We start from the raw sequence: 26019 nt of genomic DNA, 5'->3' as shown, positions 1-26019 counted from the left end.
CTTTTCTGGAGCAGCTGAAAATGAAATTTGATTTGAGGTGTAAAACAAATCCTGCACTTCTGTATAACTGCTTATGAAGAACACAGTAAAAGGTGTGAATTGAACAAAGAATAAAAATCACAGAATCATAGAAATCACATTTGGCTTCACAAGACTTATTTGCAGCTCTGTGTTAAAACTTTCACAGGAGTCTCAGAATTTAGATCCTAAGCCTGGTTTCTTTCAGTACTAAGAGGAATGATGTAAAATATAGGAGAGGGGAAAGAAATCAGAAAATGCAATAGACGTGTACGCCATGTAAAACAACATCTCCTTCCTGGGATTCCTGCATGGCTTTCTCTAGATTTAACCTATAGAGTCTTACCACTGCTGAGCAAACTGCAGCTCCTGCCTGTCTGCACTTCCTGTACTGCACACTGATTTATGTACAAAAAATGCTCCAAACCTGGCCCTGGAAATAAAAAATAAAATTACAGGAAGGTTTTGTTCAGTGCTCTTGTTTTGAGAGATGCTTTAGGCTGTGCAAAATTCAGAGGGGTGGTTTTTCCTGTTTATTTTCTAATTATGAACTTTACAGTGTGCAAATATGGGAGGTGCAAATATATGAGGTAATTTTTCCTGCAGAAGCATCATGGAACAGGCAGATAAAACAGTACAGGAGTATTTAGGAGTGTTATTTAAAGGTAAAGTGTTGAACAACAACTGACTGTTAAATTCATTGCCAAACACAACAGCTTTTGTGAGTGCTCCAGAAAAATAATCATAGAAGTATTTTTGTGAAATCTCTTTTGTTTGTATGTTTTGCTATCTCACTACCAAAAAAAAAAAAAAATTCTCTTCCTCCTGGGAGAATTTAGTGTGACAATCACTTTTTGAGAAAGACCAGTTTGGAAGACAAGGTGGAACTGTGCACTCTAAGGAGGAAAGAACACTATTCCCAGGCATTTCCTGGCCCAGGAGCAGTGTGACTCCCATCAAATAGCCTGCTGCTCCAAGGGCAAGGCTTGTCCCTCTTTTGACTGGAAACCTTTCTACGCCACAGTGGCTCTGCCAGGCAGCAGGAGCAGTGCTGGGGTGCTTCTTGGCAGGCCTCTCCATCAGGAGAATGCTTGATACACTGGCGTGGAGGTTTTCCACAGCAAGATGTCCATTTTGCTTTCAAGTTCAGCAAAGAAGCAAGTGAGGAGGCAGCCTGGCTCAGAACTGACTTTACTCATGATGTTGCTCTCTGCCTGCTGGCTCAGCCTGCTGCCAGGCCACCCATGCTCCAGTGGGCATCCAGGCAGCCCAGGGGGCAGCTCTTCCTTGGAAGATAAGTCTGGGAGGCAGCTGTGGGGAAGCTTTGGGGCCAGGGACTTTGCCAGGAGCCAGACTCCCCAGGAGCCTGTGCAGCTCAGGGAACAGGTTATCTGTTAGGACACCCAGGGACCCACCTATCTCAGCTGAGAACAAGGGCAGATCCAAACTGATCTTGATTTCTTTTCTTCAGCAAAAAAATCCCAACATAAAAAAGTGTTATCCCCACTGATGCTAGGCATCAATAAGGGCACTAATAATGCAAATCTAGGAACGGGGGGTTGAACATTTATCCCTCTCTTTTCTAAGATTAGTCTAGTCCTCCTACGCATGCAACACTTTCTATCAGTTACTTGATAAGCCATCATTATGAATTACCCAGTGATTGGTTGATTTGGCATGTATGCAGCGATTCCTCTGGTAAAGCAAGCCAAGAGAATTCATTCCTGACAGGAAGTTTCTGAATAACCAGAGATGGAGTGCCACTAGATATGTATTCAGATTATTTCCTTGTGAAATGGGCAGAAATATTTTTAAAGTCTTTTTTTACTAGGCTTAATACTGTATTTTCAATGCTGTCACAGAAATCAGTTTGAATTTCATTGAAGGTCTGAGAGATTTGTTGATAGTGATTCTTTGTTTTAATTACAAGAACATCAATCTACATAAGTATATGGAATTACTGAAAACAAAACAAAGCACAAGAGCATCAGACACTTGGGTCTTGTCTGCATATTCTGGTGGCAGGTCTGGGTATAGTGTGAAGAACATGACCAGAGCAGCTGGTTTCTGTCAAATGGCATCACGATGGCATAAAGGAAGGTGCACTGGGCCCTGCTGGCTCTATCATTCATGCTCTGCAGCTCAGCTGATGTAATTTTCTCTGATGGTTCTCTCTCCTCTCTGCAGTGTCCTGGGGAGCAGCACGGCATTGCCCATTCATGCTGCACTTGATGGATAGCAAAGTGAACAGGAGTGCTCCATCCAAAAAGGCAGCAGTGCTGCCTTCCCATTAATATTCCCATGTATCCTCTTGGGGAGCTCTAGGGGTAAAAATCACCAAGTCTGGAACTTGTTACCTACCGAGCCGGGAAATTGTTACTTTACAGATGTGGCAGTGTTGATGTAAGGCCTTTTGATGCTACAGGTTTTGCAAAACAATGCCATCTGTCCACTGGAAATGAGGCTAAGATTAAACACACATCTCTCTTTATAGACCAGGACTATGTGTCAAGGGCAGCATCTTTTGTTCACTGACCTGTAACATGATTTGTAAATGCATTTGTCTCATTTTATGTTCATGTGTGTCCTTCGGGGGTTTTTCTAGTATACTAGCACCCATGTAAATACACTTAGTGAAGCAAGCACCTTGATTAGATTTTAGCTTGTGTATATATTTTATCCTAAATTACTTCTTTCAAATAACCACATTTTCTTGCCTGTCCAATATAAAAACTTGCCTCACACGCTGTTGCTCTGGTGCCAAATTACTTCAGCTTTAACTCTCTCACAGAAACATTTGTGTGCAGAATTGGTTTTGTGCATGTTTTAAAACTGCATTGTGCAGTAAACTCACTGTTCAGTGAGTTCTAGGATTTATTTAGCAAAAAAAGTGTGAAAAAATGTAAATATGAAACAATTATATGTCATTTAAGAGCCAAAGCTATACCTCATCATGATTCACCAGAAAAATTTTGTCTAACAAAAAGCCCACATGTAATGGTACACTGTAATAATGACATAAACGAAAGACAGCAACTTTTATTCTTTCTTAACATGAATTAAAATAACAATTTCTGAAAGTCAAATCTTTGACTGCTTCTGCTCAAGTTTAGTCTTCTTTAAGAACAGCAAAAAATTTTCACTAAATTCCTCCTTCTCCTTCACTAAGTTCTTGAAACTCTGAAGGAAGCAGGTTTTAGATAAACTGTTAGATCATTTTTCCGTAGCCAAATAATTATCTTTTGTTTAGAATCTGTAAACAAATTGAATTGGGTTCTTTTTTAATCTATGTTGCCAGCATGAAATTAAATACAGCTGATGAAAGTAACATTTATAATGGATGGTACTGCAAAAAGCAACTTTGAGTGTCATCTTGATTGGCTGGATGTATTCTCTATTTTTCAATATGAATCAAATGAGAAAATACAGGGCATAAATGCTCAACAGATCTTTCAGACAGCAACTTTCAGTCTAATTGCATGAAGAATTATATGCAAAAAATCATTACACAACACATCAGTCAGAAGAGCATCATCCTCATGGCATTGCTAAGGGCAGGGAGATTACAGCAACCATCTTGTGCCTTGTCTAAGCTCTTTATTTTCATTTGGCTCTGGCTTGAAAGACATACAAATTCTACATTAGAAATCCAGTGTGTTACATGCTTGTGTGAGTAACCCAGGTTAGTTTTAAATTGCACAGGTTCTGTGGCTTGTTCTGTGCATCCTCAGATCGTCACCTACAAAGCCACTGCAAGGAATAAAGCTGTGGACCCCTGCACACCCATCAGATCCAGAGCGAGTCTGTGGCAGGCAGAGCCTGGAGCTGGCTCCAGTCCCCTCGTGGTGCCAGTCTGTGCACACAGCAATCAGGCACGCACACAGCATTTGGGATGTGACCCAGGCTGTGAACTCCTTTTCAAAAGGTTGCATAGTGGCAACTGTCTTTAGCTGGGAAGGGGTTTGCTGCCTCAGCAGAGGACACTGATCTAGACAGACAGGAAAGCATACTCAGGTGAAGTTGGAAAGTGATATAAACCTGGTGAAAGAGTAAGTGAATGCAAAGCCTTAGAGCTGTACCTGTGCAAAGAGCTTGTGATGTCTCCTGGGAATCCAGTCAGACTCAGACCATGGACACCATTCTCAAAGGAGGTTAAAAAAATGGGGAACTTCTGGTTCAGATGACACTATACTTTCCAGCCAGTTGACTATGTCTTCTTGCTGCAGGCTATAAAGCTGCATCTAAATACAAATTAGTCAGAGCAATTAGATTTTTCCATACAATCTGAAAGCAAGCATCCCAATTTACTTTCTTATGTGGAAAACTGCACGTTTCCCAAATAAACCCCAGCTGGGTTGCTGGAACTCTGCTGTCAGGAAGGTTTTCATTGGTGTGCACTGAAAATCTGGATCCTGTCATGCTCAGTGCCCATACTCTGTTTTATAGCAGGATTTTTCTTTCTTCAGGCAGAGCTGGGAACACTGACATTCACCCAGCGTGTTTCCTCTGTGCTGAATTCCTCTATGTTGAATGACTAACAAGAGACCAAGGAACACTCTGAAGATATCTTTTCATTGCTAATGCTCAGATTTTCCATTCATTGCCAAGACACAGCATCCATTTCCAGCAGTAAATGTCATGCACACAATAGCTCTGCTGTCGGTGTGAAAACCTAGCTTAACTAAAGGAGGAGGCATAAAAGATCAGAGCATATCCTCTGTGTGCAAAACTGTACAGTCCAAAGCATGTTTCAAACTCCCAGTCTGAAATAGATGGATTAGACAGGGTTGTGTCCTAAGGCTTCATTATCTGCCTGCATCAAATGTAACTTTTTAATTTTTTAAATTGGAATAATCTTTACATGTTGAGGTAGTAAAATTGATTATGGTTCTTATTCGGCCAAAAGAAAGGAGCATTTTTAGAAAGGTTTGCACACTACTGACCTGACTGCATGGTCTTCACCTGGATGAACAGTGTTTGTGGGAATGTTAAGAGATACTGGAGATGCTTGTTCTTATCCTGGAGAAGACAGCATCCTAGAGGCCGTGTTTAAGCAAGCAGGAGATACCAGGGATGGCAACAGAAGGTGGTATAGGACAAAGGAAAGCAGAGCCAGCAAAGTCTCAGTGAAAAACAAATGCCGGGGAACACGTCTGAGGTCAGTCACTGAACCAGAAGCAAGACCCAAATCAAAATCGGAATCTGCCTTGTAGATTGATCTTCAATGCACAGCCTGTAAATTGATTCCAAAGTGGTATAATTCCTCAGTGCAGAAGTGTTCCATGTGTATGAGACTATTTCCCCAGCTTTATATAGTCAGAGACAGATAAAATCTGATTTGAAAATAATATAGCGTGCAGTGAATAAATTATATGCTCCGGCATTTGGTGGTGTTTGTGAGATATAATTCTATTTCTAGAGCAGTGTAGGTTTAAATAGCCAAATGGTGTTTATAGGAGATGGGCTGCTGCATTCCTTTTCAGTTTGCTAATATGCACTCGTCTGCTGAAGCAAAGCAGCCCTGCACTGAATAAACACATGGAACTCTCTTCATCTGTGGGATGATGTGAATAAACCTTCGTGTCTTCACTGGAGATCTATGTATCATATCTTAAATTGTGAGAAAAAAATCAAACCATTTAAACTGACTATGCTATTTGGATGCATTTTCAGTCTGTATGCCTTAACTTAGTGAGTTGAAACTTGAACTAAAAATAATCTGTAGCTGGAAAATCTTTGTGATGGACACTGTAGAATTCCAGCAAGATGGTTGAGAAGTGCAGTTTGTTTTTGTAAAGGCTTTAGGATCTTTGTTTTAAGTATGTTTAAACCATAAATGCTATTAAGTGTTTGTTTTATTGCTGTTCAGCACTTTCAGGGTTGCATTAGGAAATGGGGACATGTCATTTTGACTTGATTACCATGGAAAACTTTATTTTGTACAGTCCTCCAGGCATAGCACTGAAACATGAGTTCTGTGCTGGGGAATATACTACAGAAGTGGGGCTACTATGCTGTGTAGTGCCACCACCAAGCAGTAAAGAGGTAGGAAAAATATCATCTTTTATGACTGAGCTGAAGACACTCAGTCACTGGAAAAAAAAATAAAGATAAGACAATGAGCAAGTGTTTATGATTCTTCTCTTCAACATAATTTTCACTGCTACAAAGTGGTTCTAAACACAAGGCACTTTGGGAGGTTGTGATAAAATTTGCTCTCGGTTTTAAAGTGGTTCTCTTTCTCTACAGTGACCCGAACAAACCCCCAAAACCAATGTCTGAACTTGTGTAGCTGCAGTTGTTGCAGTTTTCGAAGGCATCAGGCTTTATTCAGGATCCTGCCTTCAGTCTCCAAAAATTCAAATTCTGTCTGGATAAGGAAGGTGCTGAGCCAAAGCCCTTGATCCTTTCTTCTCGGATCTTGCTAGGCTACTGCTCAGGGTAAAGCTTCACCCAGTTCTGCTCAAGCAGCTCCCCCCTACCCTGTTACTGAGAATCATTTTAGCTGAGATTGTTGGTGTGATCAGCTAATTAGGCCAGACAGAAGCAGGCAGAAAGCCAAGGCATGATTTTTCACTTGCAGCATCTAGGTCTTGAGAAGGAAATTGTTAACATGTGGTTGCTATCTTGCCACTTGGAAATGAATAGTTGTGTTTGAACACTGTTTCACTATGGAGTGGGACTCTGTAAATGGAATTTCAAGCCTTCCTAACAGGAAAAAGGGCAGATCACAAACAAGGTAACCAAAGTAACTGCTTGATTGTTGATATTAATGCCCAGAAGGGAATATGTCTATTACATTTTTTCCCATGGCTTTCTTTTTTATCTTTCTCTCATTTAACAATGATCCATATTCAAGTAAGAGTAAAGTGCAAATTGAAGGAAGGAAATAACTGTCTTTAAGCAATGTCCTTTTGCTTTTGGGCTAGCTGTGATTGTTCTTCATCTTTCTCAGAAATCCCTGTGCATAGGCAGTGAGCAGGTTTGGCTGCTTGGTTTGAATTTCTCTTTGTTTACGGTGACAAAGAAGACCTCGGCTTGTAAGCAAAGCACTGAGCAATGATGTGTCCTGAAGGACAGGAACAGCTGGGCCTTTTGGAAACTCTGCTGGGTTGTGTGGTCTCCAGGCCAATTTTGCTTACAGTATGTGAATTATCTGCATATCCAATTTTATAAATTATTCCAAAGAGGAATTAGTATAATGTTACTTTCCAGGCTTCCCTCCTACCCTCTCCAAGATGAAGCAAATCTGCAGGTTTTCAAAGCTTTCTTCTCATCCTTTTTCTGTTTCTCCTTTTGTCCTTTCTTTCTTTCTGCTAACTGCCCAGACTTCATGGAAGCAAGCAAGAAAAGACTTACCAAGCTACTTATTTTTCTGCCTAAAACTTTTACATCAAAGAAAGTTGGAATAGTTTCTTAACTGAAGAGTTTTTGAAGAGAACGTGAAAATTCCAAAACCTAATACTGTCACATTCCTACTACTTCATGGTACATATATATGTTTCTGTGTAGCATCCAGAACATTACATTTGACTGTTGCTATTTAGTGAGAACTGACAGTGCACTTCATGCTGTTCAAGAGGCAAATGAAAATTCAGACCTCCTACCAGGAGCCTGTTCCTTATTTCTGAAAAACTAACCATGCTTTAATTTTAGTCTAGGAGTTAATGTTATTTCAGAATTGTCTTCTTAATTTCCATCAGTCCTCTTCTGCAGATGTGGAAAATCACCTTTTTTTACTATATCTCTGACTCTCTTCATTACCATCTTCTAAGGTTCCAAAATCTGTTATGAGCTTGCTGCTAATTTCAACCTCCCTTTTTTTTCTTTTGGGAAGAAAAACAAAAACAAAACCAAACACCAAATTCTGTCCCCCATCCCCCATCAAAACCCAAAGAAACAACCCCCCAAAAAAAACCCCAAACAAAAAGCCAGTCCATCTGTATAGCTGCTGAACAACTTACCAGCAGTAAGAAAGAACTCCTTTCAGAGACCCAAGCCAATACTTCTGCTTAGGTCAGCCAAGAGGAATTGTCTTTGCTTGGGTACATCCTATACCCGTCTCTTCTTTCCAAGGGAAAACAGTTTTCACTAGGCAAGCTGATACTCTGCCAGCCAGAAAAACCTGTGCTGTTTGAAAAACTAAAGCTGTCTTTAATAAAAATCTTCTGTCTAATATAACCATTCTTTCTCTATTAGCCATCTGGGTAGTATTAAAGGGTTCAAACAATAGTATTTAATTGTATTAAGAAAACAGTAATTTTCTAAAAAGTGCATGATTTTTAAATTTTATCTCTTCTTTGATACTTTTTCTAACAGCCATGCACAGCATAGAGATACCTGAACTGCTTGAATCATCCCTGTTTATTTTTAAAGGAATGGAAACTGGTTAATAATAGTGACAGCACTGTTACAACAAAATCAATTTTAATCAAAACGTCAGTTCACTGAGCTATGAATAAACAGATCTATGGGTAGTAAGCACATTTAGCACAGTCTAACAGGAAAACATTACAACTGGAGAGCCCTGGACTTCCCTCCCTAACTCCATAGTGGGCTGCTGTGTGCTCAGTTTTCATCATCTTTGAAATGGCCACAGCAGGACTCACTCCCACGAGTTTGGAAGTGATGTCTGAAACTGCAAGGAAGAATAAGAGTGAAAGATTTTGAGGAGAGGCTCTATACCATGAAGGCCTGAAGGAACAGATATTTTACACCATCTCTTTGAAAGCCTCAACACACACCCACACACGGATTGTCGTGAATAACTCTGATGATGCACTTGCCAGCTATTCTGCAGATACAAGCAAGCCAGTAAATGAGTTGCCTACTCATTTGCAGTGGCTGTTGGTAGTGCCTGCATCAAAGCTGAAATATGATGAAAGGATTTGTGTCATGTGTCCTGAACAGGGGCAGGCCTGCATCACGCTCACTTGCTGTCCAGCAAACACTATTTCCTGACACTGTGACATGCTTGCAGGGGCAGGTCTCCCTCTTTGCTGTGCCGAGCAGTAAGTCCAGCCAAGTCTGCCACTCTTCTCTTTAATCTGTAACAGTGTGACCAACTGTCAAATCTCAGGAGATTCTATGGAGCTAGCATTGTATTTAAAAATAGAGCTGATAAGAGTGTGGGTGAGGGAAGAGCACATTCAGAAATCTGGCTTTTTATTCTTCATGAGAACTCTCTCTCTCTCTGACAGATTTTGCAAAGAGCTCACCATATGGGGGATGAGGGCTTGGGAAAACCTTACCCTGAAGTCCTTCAACACTGTCCTCTGCTGGGGTGGTAAACTGTATGATTTAAGTTGCACAACTAAATGGCTAATTTGTTCTGTGATCCTAATATGCTTATTCATCCTTCATACAATCATCGGAGTCATTACCGAGGTCCGGTCAGTCAAATTGATAGAACAAAGGGTGATGGCTTTTAAACAGACAGAGGGAAGGTTTAGATTAGATATTAGGAAGTGGTGGATGCCCCATCCCTGGCAATGTTTGAGGCCAGGTTGGACAGGGCTTTCAGCAACCCACTCTAGTACAGGGTGTCAGGAGGGTTGGAGCTAGGTGATCTTTACGGTCACTTCCAATCCAAACCCTTCTACAGTTCTATGAAATTATTTTTCAAGCCTTTACAAGTGGATATGCAAACCCTGCATATATATCAAGCAGAGCTTCCCCACAGACCAGCACCACAAGGACCTCGAGCCCTTGTCCTCTTCAACATGGAACTAGTAACTCTTCTATCTGCCCCTTTTTCTCTGGTAAATCCAACCACAGCACTTGTAGGTCCATATTGTGCTGCTCTGTATGGAATCACCACCGGGCAGGGAGGACCTGCAGTATGCAGCCTGAGGCCTGTGCTTGCTGTGGCTGAGTTTTAGGGGCTTTAAAACCCTATATTGCAGTCACTACTTGGGACAGCAAAAAGAATTTCAGTGAGAAATCCTTGCAGCTGGAGATATGATTGATCAGGACTCTGCAAAAACCATCCATTTCAGTGACTGTTCACTTGTATTTTAAATAAATGAGTCTTTAGCAGAGAGTCTTTTTTACCATATGGTCCAGTTTGAGTACCTATATATACTTCATGTAAAATTATATTTGAAAGTCATATGAAAAATTATGCTGAAAAAACCCAGAGAAAATAAGGGACTCATTAGATAAGGAAACACAATTCACAGCCTCTCAAATTAGATATCTGCATTTGCTTATCCAACTTGTCTCACTTGCCAGCTCCATGGAAGTTACTATATTTACTAACTTTTCTGCTCTTTTAAAGAGGGAACTAATCTTGCAACATTTTCTTTTCCTCTCTGCTCATACAAATTAGAACTCCCAACAGATTCTGTTTCGTTTGTGATGGTGAGCTTCAAGAGGGTTTCAGTATTTTTTGTTCTTTGTATTTTTTACATGGGGAGCATATACCTGATGGAAACAAAGTGTTGGAATTCATCTGTATTTTAGAACTTCTTTGTGCTTCAGAACTGATGTAAATATTTTTCAAGGTGAAGTTTTATTCTGAACATTCAATGTGCCTCATAAGGTTTTTTTTCTGGTGATTTTTAATGCTTTTGTGGAGGCAGTTTCAGCAATTATAGCACAACACAGCAAATACTAAATATAGATTCAAGCGGAATGGTTGGTAGTTTTTGTTTTATACAGCTCAGTTTCCTTATCTCTGTGCAAGGGAGACTGGTTTACTTAAATTGGAATGTATAAGCTCAAAGATATATAACACTGAGTACATATAGTTATGTCGCAGAGCCTTTAGAGTTTGTAACGTACTTGTAGGGCTTTAGATATTTCAGTTTACTCTAGAGGTTTGTTACAGTCAGCTCTCACAGGTTATGTGTTCCTGCCTACCAGTAACATCTGAAAGCAGCAACATAAAAATGCAGAAAATGTGTTTTGGAAATATGTGATTCAATTTATCATTTTTTAAATTAGCTCCTGATTTCTACCTTAATATGATGCAACATGCAGGGTTTTTTTTGTGTTTTTAATCCAAATTTTGAGAGTTTATCCTTGCTGCAACCATCTTGGCAAAAGACAAGGAGTATTTTCATGTATTTCAAGATACTTCATTATAGCTGTTTTCTTATTTCTTTCTTAATTTTCCTGTTCTGTCTGTTAACTGCAGTGGCTGTGCTAAGATCTTGTCATGGTGAGTGCTGGGGCTGTGTTCCAGCAGGGCCAGCACCATGAAAGGCTCAGTTAACATATTGCCGGCGGTGTCATTGAGCAAGGACTTCCATGAATGAACCGACTTCGTGGAGCATTTGCTGGGGTAGTGTGCAGATGGGAGTTGTGTGTGTGACTGCCTCTTGCACTTCCTTAATGCATTTTTGTTGCTCTCCATTTTGGCTTCCTGACTGCTTGCCATCTCCTGTTTCAGTATAATTTTTTTTTGTAATTTTCACATTGGAAGCTTGTGCATAACATTGTTTTGGGAGGATGAAGCCAGATCCAGATTTTTAGTTAAGCTGTTTGTCTTTTCCTATTAATGCATTTTGTTTCAGTCATTCAAAATTCTTACCTTGTGAACAGATGGCAATTACTTTTCCTTCAGAAGCCCTGCATACATTCTCATGTTCTGGGTTGACCTTCTGATGCTTGGCTCAGAAGATAGCAAGACCAAGAACTAAATAGTCAGAGTATAGATATTTGTATCATACTGTCCTGCACTAACCAGAAAATTGCAACTCTGATTCTTCAGTTTCATTTTCATTGATTTAACCAGATATTCTTACTCACAATATTAGAATGGTACAGCAATGCACTACATGACGTGCAATTCTTAAACCATGGGATTCCTAAATGAGTGGGACTGTCCCCAACAATTCAAGCAGCAATACTTAAACTTCCATGCTTCTTTTACTCATATATATTGAAAGTTACAGGCTCACTTAGGAGCTTGATTTCTTGTTGTTTTCTGAGTGACCAAAGATCAGGTTACACGTTTACTCCTCCCAGATCAATTTGGTCACTCAAGTAATGTGTTAAAAGTAGAATGATCTTACAGCCAAGCCAGAGCTGCAAAGTTACTTTTAATAAGCACTCTTGTCTGTGTTAATTTTAAGTCAAAAGCAAAACAGTCTGAGGATACTGTAGTAGATTTATACACATGTCATATACTAATCCTGAGGTGCCATAAAGCAAATCTGATAGGCACTGTGGGTCAGTACAAACCAGTACAGCACAATTTGTGCATTTCAGTAGTTTTCTACCTTCTTGGGTTAAAAGGGTTTATCTAAAAATGTGTTTTCTATATGTTTATTAGTTCACTGTGGGAAAGATACAAGGCACAAAACATGAGCAAATTATGCTTTGCAGAGCCAGACATGTCAAAACCATAGTGTTTCCTAAGGCTGCCTGTCCTGCACACCAGACAGTTCCCAGCAGTGCCATGGCTGATGGCTGCTGGTCCTTGAGCATTGTATAGGAAACAGGCTGGTTCTGAGACATCTGTGAAATCTTCTGAGACATCTGAGACATCTGGTTGGGTGACGGGTGGGTATAGAAGTACCCAATTAAACTGGATTTTATTACACCAGGACAGAATACCTCATCATTTTAGTTATGGAATTCTCACTGCTGAGAGAAAAGAAAAAGTATTATAATAGTGAGACATTACTCTAGCATATAGTACGTAATAAATTATTCTAGAATCAATGTCAGTGATTTTTGTAGAGTAAAAGTCACTGGAGAAAAAATGCAGTAGAGAGCTTCATTAAGTTATAGTATTTATAGTTACAGCATGAAATAAATTTTTCCATCCAACTTTTACGTATGGGCATATGACAGTACTGAGCTGACTAAACTAAGCACTGGCATAACTCCATTGACTTTACTGAAATTTCATCCCTTTGCAGCAATATTGGGTTTGGCTCAAACACAAGAGACCAGATAATTTTCTGACTGGTAATGCTCATAGCTTGTATTTTTGACTTGGAATAAACAAACAACATATTTCAGGCTATAAGCAGATAATGACGGCCGCTTGGAAGAAATTTCCATTTTCAAGTATTCATTCAACATTGCATCGCTGGCTGGTTGTGCTGTAGAGTGTTTAGCCTTCCTGTAACAGTTACTTATAATTTAAAATTCTGATTCACTGCAAAGTTACATAATTCACCGGGGATGTTTGTTGCAAAGGAAAACAGGACTTACTTTTTTGAACACTGAGATGGAAAAAGGCCAGGAACCCGAACTACATGGTCTGATCCTTTGTTTCAGTGACTGCATACAAGGGCTTGCTTTTTGATTAACCTTTAAAGCAGGTACCTTTAAACAGGTCAGGCTAAATGCTGTTTTTGTACTTCTAATACAGCAGTTACTTCATATTTGAGGTGGAGTTTAAAATACATAAAGAAGCTTAAGAAACCCTGCAAGTTATTGTGCAGTGATATCATTCCGTTTTGGATACATCATCCTTCTGCATTCATTTGTTTGTGTGTAACATGGAGTCAAACAAGTCTGCCTTGAAGAAAAATACCAGCTATAAAAATCTGAGCATTGTCAGTGGCAGTGGGATCAAAACCCTGAACTGCAGCACTTCCTGGGCTTTAGCACAAGTTTTAGCACAGAGAAACAAATACAAAAAGTATTGGTGCTCCTAAAATCAGAGAGTATGTTCACAGAAAGTGAGGGTGACTCAAGGGGGCTCAAGAAAAAGAGAACTGGAGATTCTGTGAAAAAGTCATGCAGTAGAGTAAAAGAAACAATTAAAAAATTTTTTTGGTGAAAGCATAATGTCTTGCAAGAAATCTGGATATGTTAGTGAGTCCAGGGGAAGAGTCTCCCTGGCTGCTCTGGTAGAGGCACTTAAACTTTACAGGAACCAAATTGGAAGCCTGGGAGAAGACCTGCCTCCAGCCTGTTGGTTTTTACATATTCTCTCCATCTGCTCCCCAGCCGTTTATATCTCCTCTTCTTTTCTATTGCCTTTGGGAAGAAGGAAGGATGGAGGAAAGGGAAGATGAATAGCCGAACTCAAAAAATTTCCCCTTGAGAAAAATATACCTGGGAAAATCCTGTTTATCTTCATAAGTTACTGGTTAGACGCCACTGGATGCCACTCCTGCATTTGTTCTTCCTGCACTATCTGAGCTGATAACACAAAGTTGATTTAATTTTCTGTGATTTATTTTAAATTAATATGATAGACACACACAAAAAAAGTGAAAAATTCCTGACACCAAAGGGTCTTTTAGCAATGATGTAAATAATTTCTCAGGTGAAAATCTGACTCTGAAAGCTGGAACATTAAGAAGAATCTGCAATTTCAGGATGTTGGTTATAAACCATATCTATGTTTATAGGTATGGTAACAGTGAGCTGCTTGGTTTCACTCTCTCACATGGTGTAAGCTGTTAGTGAAAGCACAGTGCAAAGCAGATTCAAACTGGTATCAACTTACGCTCCTCTGTGAGACATGTGCACTCTCATTTGCTTGTAGAAAAGGCAAAACTAAGAACATTGTATACATAGTGTTACTTCACGATGCCTACTTTGCAGATATTAGATGACACAATTTATTGTTAATGCTGTGCAGTGCACTCTGTGTACTTGGAACAAAACATTTCAGTCTTTTATAGGCCAGCATGCCCCTACCAGCAGGTGTGCAGTTCCTAAGGTAAGCTAACCTGTTCTTTATTATAGTGACTCCCAATACAGTTTAACATCTTGCTTTGTAACATACATAGTTGTTTTTTGGAAAACAGGAGTAATTGTTCTAAGGCTTCTTAAAGGCTGCTAAGACTTTGCTAGGACACAGTGTTCAACTGAAAAAGTTGTGGGTGGAGGAAAGAATTGCTGTACTTAGTGAAGCAACTCAGTAACTGAAAATTTGTGATTTTAATTTCAAAGTAATTTACAATGTAGATATGCTTGCAGAAATACTGCTGTTGTTTTTGATAAAATGCACACATGCCTGAAGTCTTAATTAGATTGGGGAAATGGTCTGCATTCTCTTAGAACAATGTTTAGGTATTTGGGTTTTTTAATAATATTTTAATTTTGTTAACTGTGAACCAAGTGTGTAGAAGAAACATTGAACTTATTTTTGGCTTTAATCACAGGAAAATGCTGCTTTCACAGGTTATGCTTCAGCTTAATTCCACTTCAAGCATTCTGTTTTTACTGAGGGGGAAAAAAGGGATGTGATTTCTGAAACTGGTTCCACAGACCATTGGATAAGACATGCTCCAGCTGACCTTAGTGAGACAGCATCTGCCTAGCACCAGTGCTTAAGCTGTTAACTTTCTTTTGTTGTTTTCCTCTGTTCATTCTGCCAAGAAGGTGGAGTTTGTGTCAGAAAAAAAAAGGTGGGGAGAAGGCTTTTCAGACACTGAGAAATTGAGTCCATTCACTGTCTGGAGCATCACATTTCACAATAATTACCTGGGGATGCAGGCTGTTTCCACTTATGGTTTTATTTACGTGTGAGGTTACATGAGTTTCCCCTCACACTGTGCTGCTGCTTTCCATGAGTATCAGGACCTTGATATCCCTCTTGACTGAGGCAGCACTGAAACACAGATTGTCACGCTCCTAATTCTTATCAATGCAAGAGCTGTAAGAGCTGACAAGCTTAGCAGTTGAACTGGATGATCTTAGAGTCTTTCCCAACCTTAATGACTTCATGTTTCTACTCTCATGCAAGTCACCTTAGTGTAGGTACACTCCCTTGGGACAGAAGGACAAAGACATGGGATGTGAACCAGAACCACTACATCCCACCCCTCTGCATGGCTGGCCTTGCAGGCAGGATAAGAGACACTTGTTAAGAAGATGGACTTGGGGCATCCTCAGGGCCCACTGCATTGCCAAGCTGAGATCCACAGGAAAACAGATGATTGCTTCAGCAGCATTAAATGGCACAAGCTCTCTTTTTTTGATGTTTTGGGTTGGTTTTTTTTGTTTGGTTGGGGTTTTTTTGTTTTGTTTTTGTTTTTTTGCAGGTGGTCCAGACCAGTCATCATAATTTTTCAAGAGATTTTTGAAAATCTAAACCAAATACTGCTCTGGGTCTAGAACTGAATACAGAAGCAGACTGCAGCTGTAAAACATTGCTGGATAAAGAATAAAGCATTAACAAGCTAAAATTTATTTATAGAGTAAAACTACTGGCTTCAGTTTGGCCTGGTTTCCAGACAGATACACTGTGGTCAATTGAAGTGAAAAAGCTTTACTAATTACACTCATTTTTCTATAAAAATAACTTAAAATCCAATCATAACAATGCAAGTGTCTCAGTTTTTCTTATCTGACTGCTTATACTTTAGCCCAGTTGGTTTTTTCTTTCTGCTCTGAGCAGTAGCACTGTCAAAGCACAGATGTCCCAGCGGGGACGCCTTGGAAGACACAGCCCTATGGTTGGAGGAGATTCAGCCAGGCTATCTGGCTGTGTTCTGCCACCCTCATCTTGGCCTTTTTATCTTTTTTTTTTTTTTTTTTCCCATCTGTGGTATTGTTCATGGCTAGACAAGAGATACAAGAGATACATAAGAAACTGTAAAGCTTTCATGAATGGTAATACAAATTACATCAAACCACTGCAGTGGCATTTATTAGAAGATAGAAGAACAGTTACCACACCTTTTCCATGCATGTAGCTTTCTTGCAGTCACGATATGCCTCTGGATTCCTGCAGCTGCATTTCAGGACAGCACCGCAAACTCCAGAGCTTAGCAGCCATGAGGCAATTTTTCTTCCCTCCTGCACCTAGATACCTTCCCCATCTTAAAATTCAGCTTCCTTACAGATCCTCCTGTAAAGATGTTAAGTACTCAAGATAATCCAACAAAATAGTATGCTACAAATGTTACACCCAGTCAAGTCTGTTAAATAGGCCTTGAACTAAGCTGTTTATGTTTCTTTGTCTTCAAAGTTCTGCAATATACTTATCTTTTATTATTTCTTCTAATATTCATGTTTACCCACCATGCATCTCTCTTGCAAATATTCTTCAATATTGACATTGGCTTCAGGGTTGAAGGCTGGACACTTTCGCTGAGGTGGTGTCAACAAAAATTTAGTTCCTGCTTTGGTGCTCTGCTGTAAACCAGTATTTGTGGCTTCTTGAAAATGCTTCTGACCTTGTACCATTCAAGGACTTCTAGCAACAGTCTGAAAGTTTTGACAGGATCTCCTGCAGTTTTACTATTTGGGTTTTTTATTCAGTATTTGGTAACATTTAAAGTCTGTGTTTCTACAACTCTACCTACAGAACCCACTGACACTGTGAAGTTAAAACAAGCTGGTGAGGAATGCACATCATGTCAGGTCTTCTGCGAGTGTGCAAGGACTTTATACAGATAAGAAAGAGGATAAAATAACAACATGCTGCATTTCTACATGGTCATGCCAGTGCTTCTGAGGCCTGTTTTATTGAGTACATTATGAATACCAAGCTAGGCATAAATAAAACATGTCTTGTGCTGAAACAAAACATATAACTTTCCGAAGAGATGAAAGCTGTTCTGTGATCACCAGCTACTAATTAAAAATGCATTGGGTCAGCAGGAAATGTTTGAATACAGTTTTATTTATTGATTGTGAATGTCTCCACACAAACACAGAACTCATCCAGTTTCACCTCACCTCCCTAAACTGTCATGTCCGTCATAATCTACAATGCTGTCTGAAGTGTTGCTTTTCTTCTTTTGGTGGGTGTAATCTTGGTATGGCTATGCTGAAGTTAGAAGCTGTCCAAGTGCTTTCTCTTTGTTTTTGTCTGATAATGTGGATTGCTGATTGAGTCAGGGTCTTGTTCAGAAAGAAGTTTACACGGGGACACTGGGCTGCAGTTGCAAGCAACAGTAACAGAAAGGCTGCTATTGCAGAATGATCTTTTGAAGTATTTGGAGCAGACTCAAAGCAGCGTGGAGACGGGGATGCGCCTCTTACTGGGTTTTAATAATTGCTGACAGGAGCATTTTTGTTCTGTGGCTTAAACTTTTTGATGTTACTATGGATCTTTTGGTGGAACTGATCGTTCAAACGGATGTCACGATTCTTCTTTATTTCCACATCGTTTTCTTACTAAAACAAACTTTAGTAGGGGAAAACAGTGATTTTATTGTGATATCTATTGTGATATCTGCCTACTAAGATCTGCACATACTGACCTTGAGTATTTCCAATGCCGCAGCTCAGGAGTCAGGCATTTCACTCTCCCGGTTACCTTTACACCACGCTAAGCGCTGTCAGTTCAGCGTTTTGCCCGGGGACGGGCACACGCCGCTGCTCCCCAGTCCCTTCCCCAAGCCCAGGGTGGGCGGCTGGCGCGTACACGTCCAAACGCGAGCCCAACACCACCTCCGCGGCCCGGCGGGGCCTGAGCGGGGCGGGCTGGGCCGGGTTGTGCTGGGCTGGGCCGGGGTGGCCCGGGCGGACTCGTCCCCCGCCGCAGCCCCTCGCTGCCGCTCGCCCCGTGGGCCGGGTTATGTAAGCGGTTCGTCCCCGAGCAGCAGCCGCCGCATCTGCGGCGCTCCCGCCCCTGTCCCCGCCCCGCTGCCAGCGCCGGAGAGGCAGGAGGCGGCGGCGGCAGCGCAATAGAGCAAGTTTTGTCTCCGGCGAGGGGGCGGCCAGGTCCCACCGCGCTCGGCAGCGCCGGCAGCATGGCCGCGGCGCCCCTGGGGCGGGCAGCAGCCCCCGCCGCGGCGGCAGCGCCCCGCTGAGCTCCCCGGGCAGCGGCAGCGGGAGCGGCCGCCTCCGCCTCCCATCCGGGCCGCCAGCCCGCCCGCCGGAGAGCGGCGGTCCCCCGGCCCGGCCCGGCGCGGCACCATGTGGGGCGGGCTGCACCCCCAGCCCGGCTTGCGCGGCTACAAGGCGGGTAAGGAGCGCTAAGGAGGGAAGGGGCTAGGGCGGGGGGGAGGCACAGGGGCCCGCGCCGCTTCCCGTCCCCTCCCCCGGCCCGGCCCGGCTCCCTGCCGGGTCCCCGCGGGAGCGCCGGAGGAAGCGGCTCTGTCCCCACGGCGCGCGGGAGGCGGCGCGGGCCCTTCCCCGCGCCCCGCGGCCGGAGGGGGACGTGGCGCCCCGAGGGGGCGCGGGGGCCGGCCCGCTGCCGCCGGCGCCGAATCGGCCCCAGCCGGGGGCTCAGCGTTTCCTTAGCTGGACCTAGAAGCGGATGACAAAAGCTGAGCTTAACCTACATAATCCGTTTCCATGTTTTGAGCTTTCTCTTCCATCCCCGATTTATGTCAGTATACCCTTAAGCAGAGTCTGGAAGCGTGCTTCTCTTGTAAATTTCGTTGTAAATTTAGACCGGAACAAATGGGTCGAGTCCTGGTTTTTTTTTTTGGTTTTTTTTTGGTTTTTTGTTTTGTTTTTTTTTTTTCCTTTCCCTTTCTTTCTCCACCACTTTTCTGTCTCTGGATTAATTAGAGCCTAGCTCTTGCAGGCTGGCAGGGATGCGTTGAAATGTTCATGCTCGGAGTTAGGTTGTTCTAGGGGAAACACCTCTGTGCAAGCGATGAGCTGACTTCCCCTGTCACGGCTGTCAAACTGGCAGAGCAAAACCGAGGAATTGGCTGCAGAGCCGTGTGAACATTGCTTTTGGGCAGGTAAGGCAAGGTACGGGCTCTTTAGGATGCCTTTTTTAGGATTTGAAAATACTACCGACTGTATCACCTGTCTTACTCTGGCAGGGCTTCTGCAAATATTTTGTCATGTTTTGATTTATTGAAGCAATTGATCACAAGTGGAGGTCTGTGGTTTGGCTCTGCCATTGCAAGTGCAAAGTGGTGCTGTTGGAATCATTTCTCTCCTATAGAAATTTGGATTTATATTTTAATTTTGGGTTCACAAAATATGACTGTATAATGTCTATACAGTTAGCTGACATATTTAAATGGCAAGATTGTTTTGCTTACAACTGACAGGGTTTTTCTTGCAAATACAAGAGCTGCTAAGACATTCTCAGCAGCTGCCTGAATCTCTACAAGCAGTCTAATGTTCATCCCTATAAGGTGAAAGAAGACATTGTTCTTTTTTTTTCTGTACTGTGATTAAGTTATGAATTTCTATGTATAAAACGTTTGCCTTGTTAAAGCATTTTTAAAAACTACTTAGTGCTTCCTGCAGAAGAATGGAGTTACATTATCGTTGTACTACAGCTTGCAAAGATAGTGGGTATTCTAAACAATAGGTGTGGAGATTTCAGTTAATTGTATGGAAACTGCAGGAATTTAGGGTGTTTCAGTTCTCGATTATTTGTCTTTGGGACAGGAATATTAAAAGGTTATATCATCACCATATACTCTGACACTAACTTCAGACTATTACAAAGGTTGTTGGTGTTCATTTTTCACTGGTTTCAGAAAACTTTAGATTGTATCATTTGATACATTGTTTTCCCTTTTGTTTGGGGTCACATAAAGTGTTTTAGTATTGCCTTGTATTTATCAGCAATTCCAGTGAATTACTGGATTGATGTTTTGCTTTGCTTGTTTGTCAGAATTGTCTGTAAGACTGGAGAACAAATTTTGTGTATTGCTTTTAGTTTTTCCTCTGTCCCTTCTTTTCTTTTGAGCTTGTATTAACCTTGGGTGTTTAAATGTATGTGTCCCTGCAAGCAGTAGAGGTGTAAGGTATCAAAACTGGTAGAAAAAAGATCTAATTTGAGATAAGATAAACTAACAGAAAGTGGTGGTTAATTAGAAGGCAAGTAGATAGAGGTTTAACCTTGAGAGATGATGTGTGCATTATAATTTCCAACTGAGGAGTGCCCTCCTTCATCTCTCCTACTGGGAAACAGTTGAGAAGCTGTTGAGCGTAGTTTGTAGTCTGAAGATGTGGAAATTAATTAGCTCTGTGTAGGTATTTTTATTGAAGGAATGACAGCTACTAAGACCCTATGCTATTGTTACTGCCATGTTAGGTGTTTTTACTTTTTTGTAAGGAAGCTATTAATGGGAAAAGTATTTCATAGCAGAACAGTAGTGTCCTACTAGGAAGCAGGAGTTTAGGCACTTCTTTCTTAAGCTGAAGGAACCTTTCTTCTGCCAAGATATGTTTAATATTTCAATGAGATATGTTTAATATTTCAATGGCAGCTACTTGATGTAGATTCCCATTGGTGTGGGAGTATAACAGTTAATGACTTGATAATTCTTGGTAAACATATTTTTACACTGAAAAGTCTTCTGTTTTGCTAGTTGTACTTTAGTGATCTATGGATATGGGTATTTAAAAGTCTTACTTTTGCAAATCACTGAAAATCGTACAGTTGAAAATCTTATAATTCCCTTACAATGCTAGGTGCTTATTCAGCTATTCTATTTACACAGGGGAATTACCAGTTTTTTGGTAATAGATGCAAATTAATTCTGGTTATCTTAAAATGTAACAGGCAAGGACACTTGTGGAGCATATTTAATTTATGACCTTCAGTTTTACTCTTTCTTCTCATTTCCACATTTTACTTGCTTTTTGGTTCAATAGGAGTGCCTTCTCTGAAAAAAAAATTGTTGTCTTGTTTGTATCCCACTGAGATTTTTGGTTTTTTAGATAGATGCTTCTTGTATAATCAGTGAATTTAATGACACAGTTTGATGCTCCTGCAAAATAATTTCAGTGCCTTACAGTCTCAGTGCCTGTCCTGAAAAACTAAATTGCTGAAAAATTAAATTTGAAATGTATATGATTGACTTAAGTCTTTCAGTCTTCTTGTACATGTGACTGTTTATGAAACCTTTGCAGCATAGTTTGCACCTCTGTAAAGACAGCAGTTGCTCACGTGCTGTAGGAATTTAACTGCAGTGAAGGGCATACAGCATTTTAATCCCTTCGCTTATTTATCTAGACCAGCCTTTGAAATGCACATTTGGTTAATAACTCTTCTAAGACTATGAAAGTGCTGGTCTAGATGTGGTTGGGCCATATGTGTCCAACAGATGCCTGTGGAAAGTGAAAGAAGCACTCTTTGAAATGAAGTAACACATATTTATTACTTTTAGTAAACTGTGCCGCCTCTAGTCAAGCTTCTTTCCACTGTCCATTATTGCCTGTTGGCAATGTTGGACATCAAAAGGATTTTATTGACACTCCCTAAAAATAGTAGCCTGCACCCCTCTGCTCCTGGAGCCCTGGCAGTGTGATTTGCCCTGCGTTCCTTGTACTTGAGCCTCACTGGCAGCATGACACACGTGGGTCTGAAAGAGTGTTCAATGATGTCACAAGCGAAGTGGCAGCAGCAATAAGGTTCCAACACATTGTAAAGCCCGTGTGGCACGGCCTTCTTGGGGTACATGTGGGCTTCAGAGACAGCTTCCTAACTCAGCCAGAGTGGGGAGGATGGGGCTGATGACCCTCATTTTCATCCTTTGAGGTGGAGGAAGAGACCGGTGGTTTTGTTTCTGTAACTAATTTTCTTGCTCTGCTATTGGAGATGTGCAGCCAGGGATGGTACAGCTTTGGAAGTATCTTGAAAAGGCAGGTTTATCTTTACAGGCTAGGCAAGGCAAAAAATGGTGAGTTAGTCCAAGTGTAGATTTCAAATTGGTTACCAGTCATAGGTGTATAAATGTGTTTGTATGTGGTGCATTTTAAAGATTGTTCACCCACACTTAAAAATGTAATGTTCCAGCTGCAAGACTGGCTGCTAGAATGGCCTCTGCTGTCTTTCACAGACCACTGTGGGGTCAAATGACATTCTGTGTTTGAGTGATGGTGAACAGGAGCTACTTACTTCCCTTCAAAAACAACGCCTTTATTTTTTCCTCCCTCCAGGCTACTCACTTTTATGGATATAGCATCCACTCCTTTAATGTGTGCAGAACACTTATGTCTTAACTGCTTGGCAAGGGAAGAATGATGGATGTAAGAGTGTATTATAGTGTTGGGTTTGGAGGTTAGCAGTTATTCTGATTCTGTATGTTACACTTTAACTGACTGAATATAGACTTGTGGTTGCTTTAATTCTTTGCTTTTAAAATTTTAATTAAAGGAAGTAGTTATTACTTTAGTCATTTTGAGAAGAATGTATTTGTTTTAGGGAGTTTTACAGAATAAATATGTAGTAAAAAGCAGCCTGAACCATTCTGTCTGCCCTAGTGGGAGGTGGTGAAGGAATTGCTAGTCAGAAAACAGCACCTGTAGATTCTCCAAATAATGTCTAGAATTTATGTCAATCAAATATTGATTCTTACAATGCAAGTAAGATTCAAGTATTGATTCTTACAATGCAAGATTCTTACCGGGCAAAATTATTTATGCTAAGATTTTAGCCAGGCACTTAATACCTGTTAAAGAACCCATGTATTTCAAAATATGATGCATGGTGGGAAGAATAGCTGAGGGCCTCCTGAATTGCATGACTTGAGGTTGTAACCAGAGGTGATCATCTACCATTGTTAAAAGCAAAGCTTGTTTGTTGTAGACAAGTTAGTTAAGGAGAAGAGAGATAGTACTATTCTTGTTCAATATCAACTGCTCTGTCTTCTGTACTCTTTGGATGCTTGTTTTTAACATACAGCTTGCCTGTGGTTTAGTAGTTAGAGAGTTAAACTAATTGTCATTTCCTGTGCTAGTAGTTCTTTGGCTGAAAAAGTGCTGACTTGCCTATAGTTGTCAGTAATCTCTTGGGTGGCCAAATGTGTCTTAGAATTGTACACTGACAATGAATCAGTCTCATTGTGGTTGTGATTAGCCCAAAAACACATTCAGGCGTATTCACTATGATTCAAAAAGTGGCTTTCTTACTGGCTTTTGCCACGGGTTAGCCTTGGCTCGCTACTCAGCTGCTTGCTGCTCCCAATCCTCAGTGAGAGAGGAGAGAAAATAGGATGGAAACGCTCATGTTGAGAGGAAGACAGAGAGATTGCTTGCCAGCTGCTGTCACAGGCAGAACAGATTTGGCTGTGGTGTCAGTCCATGTCGACTTCTCTTCACACTCCTTCCTTGTGCTGTTGCCCTGCTCCATCCTGGTCTCTCTAGGGCCTTACAGGGGACCTCTGATCAGAGCTCCTGCTCCTCCTCCTCTGCTCCTGCTCTTGCCTCTGGGTTTGCAGGGCTGTTTCTCACACTCTTGTTCTCCCTCACTCATTGCTCGTGGGGAGTGTCTTGCTCTTTCTGAACAAATGCTTTCCCTGAGGCGCTGCCATCATGGCAGCGGGGCTCAGCTGAACCCTGCTGTGGCTGCCCTGGAGCTGTCTGGAGCCGGCTGTGTCCATGGCCTGGCAGCTCCAGCCACTCCTCACACAGGCCTCCCTGCAGCCCCCGCCAGCAGCTGGGCAGCTGCACTCCATAAAGCTTCTTCAGGAGGAAGCCATTATATTTTGATATTTCTTTCCTGGAATAATCTAAATAGAGTGTCCTGAAGTTTACTCCTGCCAGCACTGAGGGAAGGTGTAATGAAGTATAATAAGTTCTGGCTCCTGCCTTAGGGTCCTACATGAAGTTTCTTGCTGTCTTGGGCAAGTTGAGGAGGCACTAAATGTGGCCTGTGGGACGCTGCAGATCAGCTGCAGAGGTCTAGAGGTGGATGGCTGGAGAAGAGGAGGAAAACTTGCAGCAGGGAATAACTCGTGTAAATATGCTCACAAGTGTGTTAGTCCTGACACATCATGCCTCATATTCCCAGAAAGTGCTGAGCCCTGTGGAATTGCCCCGGAGGATGCTAGCTCTCCCTGGGCACTGTGCTCCACAGCATCTGGCTGGGTTGCCTGAGTGCGAACATCCAATTGATTGCACAGCCACGCTCAAGTGACCTATTTCTCTGCAGCCGGCCGTGCTGTAAATGACACTGCATCTTTCTGTTCCTCATTCCCCAGGGATCTCTGCTGTTTTTTGAGATTTGAAAGGCCCTTCTCTAAAAGGAGTCAGTAACACAAATAAAAGAGTCTTGAGTTTTGAGAATTTTTTATTCTTTTTCCTTAAAGGTGCAATAGTCTCTGAAATATGGGAGAATATGGCAGGTAACCTCCTCTTTTTGCCTGAAGGGGTGTATGCAGATGGATTGCAGGGCATGATTTCATATTGCAGCTAAAATAATCTAGTGAGTAGTTGCTCCCAGCTTCCTGTGTACCTCCACTCGTATGCCTCCCATGTACCCACTCTAGCACTTGCTCAACCTTACAGCAAACTAGCTGGGGAAGCTGGACCAGGAAAATACTGGGGTTAAATACTGAATGAGGGATTTACAGTTGCCTGGTGTCAGGCACCTGACAGGAATCTGTCTGTTTCACTGCAGGAAACTTCTATACAGTTGTCTGGCAGGTGTGGGATATTTAGAGTCAAGTAGACTAGCTCTTCAATCTGCTGCTGGACAGTGGAAAAATCTCCCAGCACAGTCTTGGTTTGCTGCTGCAGATGACATCAGGAAGTATATAGTTAATCCCCAGACTTACCAGGAAGGTCAAGGAAGGTTAAGTGAGGATCAGGAAAAAGTGACATTAATTCCATTGGACAGTGTAACTTCCACCAATTAGTGGGCTCACAGGTTTAAGCAAGTCCAGAATAATGGATAATGACTGAAGAGATGGTAGGAGACTCTCTCAGTCTTGCTGAGAAAAGGCAGTGCAAGTAGTGTCAAGTAAAGGTCTTAACTGCCTCTTCATTTCTTAAAATACCTGAAGTAGATCTAGCAAATGCAATTAAAAAAGAAAAAGATGCTTTCAACCTTCGGATACACTAGAGACCAGTGGTGTGGTATTCAGACGAGAAACATTCTTGAATGATCCTGGAGTCAGATCTGAGATTCCTTATAAGGTATCCTTATATTTTTAATGTTTGTTTTACTCCTTTTGTAGCATAGTTTCCAGATGGTGTGGAAAGCTGCAACTTTTTTGAATGTTTCAAAACAAATTCACCTTTTTTTTTTCAAGCCTGTCTTTCTTGTAAGATGGTTTCTTCTCTCCTGAATGCCTACCTTCAGCATTTAGACCATTTGGCAATTCTCAATGCCTTTGGAGGGATTCTTAGAGTTGAGAGTTAGTGCTTTGTATAAAAGTACAGTGGGTAACACTGATCAAAGACCTGGTGGTTCTGCAGATAATA

General features: G+C 41.5%; 1 protein-coding gene across 5 annotated transcripts in view; it reads left to right on the top strand.

Annotated features, from left to right (window-relative positions):
• Positions 1-26019, top strand: part of CEP85L (centrosomal protein 85 like) — a 132802-nt gene that overhangs the window by 11357 nt on the left and 95426 nt on the right. Inside the window, exon 1 of one of the 5 annotated variants that reach the window (XM_038133926.1) lies at positions 18142-18856. The exons of 1 other annotated variant lie outside the window; for it this stretch is intronic. In XM_038133926.1, the coding sequence (XP_037989854.1) occupies positions 18808-18856 (49 nt within the window). In that variant the 5' untranslated portion in view covers positions 18142-18807. Of the gene's footprint in view, positions 1-18141; positions 18857-18916; positions 19587-19627; positions 25732-26019 lie in introns of those variants that run through there. 3 more of the 5 variants (XM_038133928.1, XM_038133929.1, XM_038133932.1) reach the window with 3 other exon arrangements.

The sequence above is a fragment of the Motacilla alba genome, chromosome 3 (assembly GCF_015832195.1).
Source record: "Motacilla alba alba isolate MOTALB_02 chromosome 3, Motacilla_alba_V1.0_pri, whole genome shotgun sequence".
Taxonomy (NCBI): domain Eukaryota; kingdom Metazoa; phylum Chordata; class Aves; order Passeriformes; family Motacillidae; genus Motacilla; species Motacilla alba.
The sequence above is the reverse complement of the archived record's forward strand: the minus strand, read 5'-3'. Positions and strand labels throughout refer to the sequence as shown.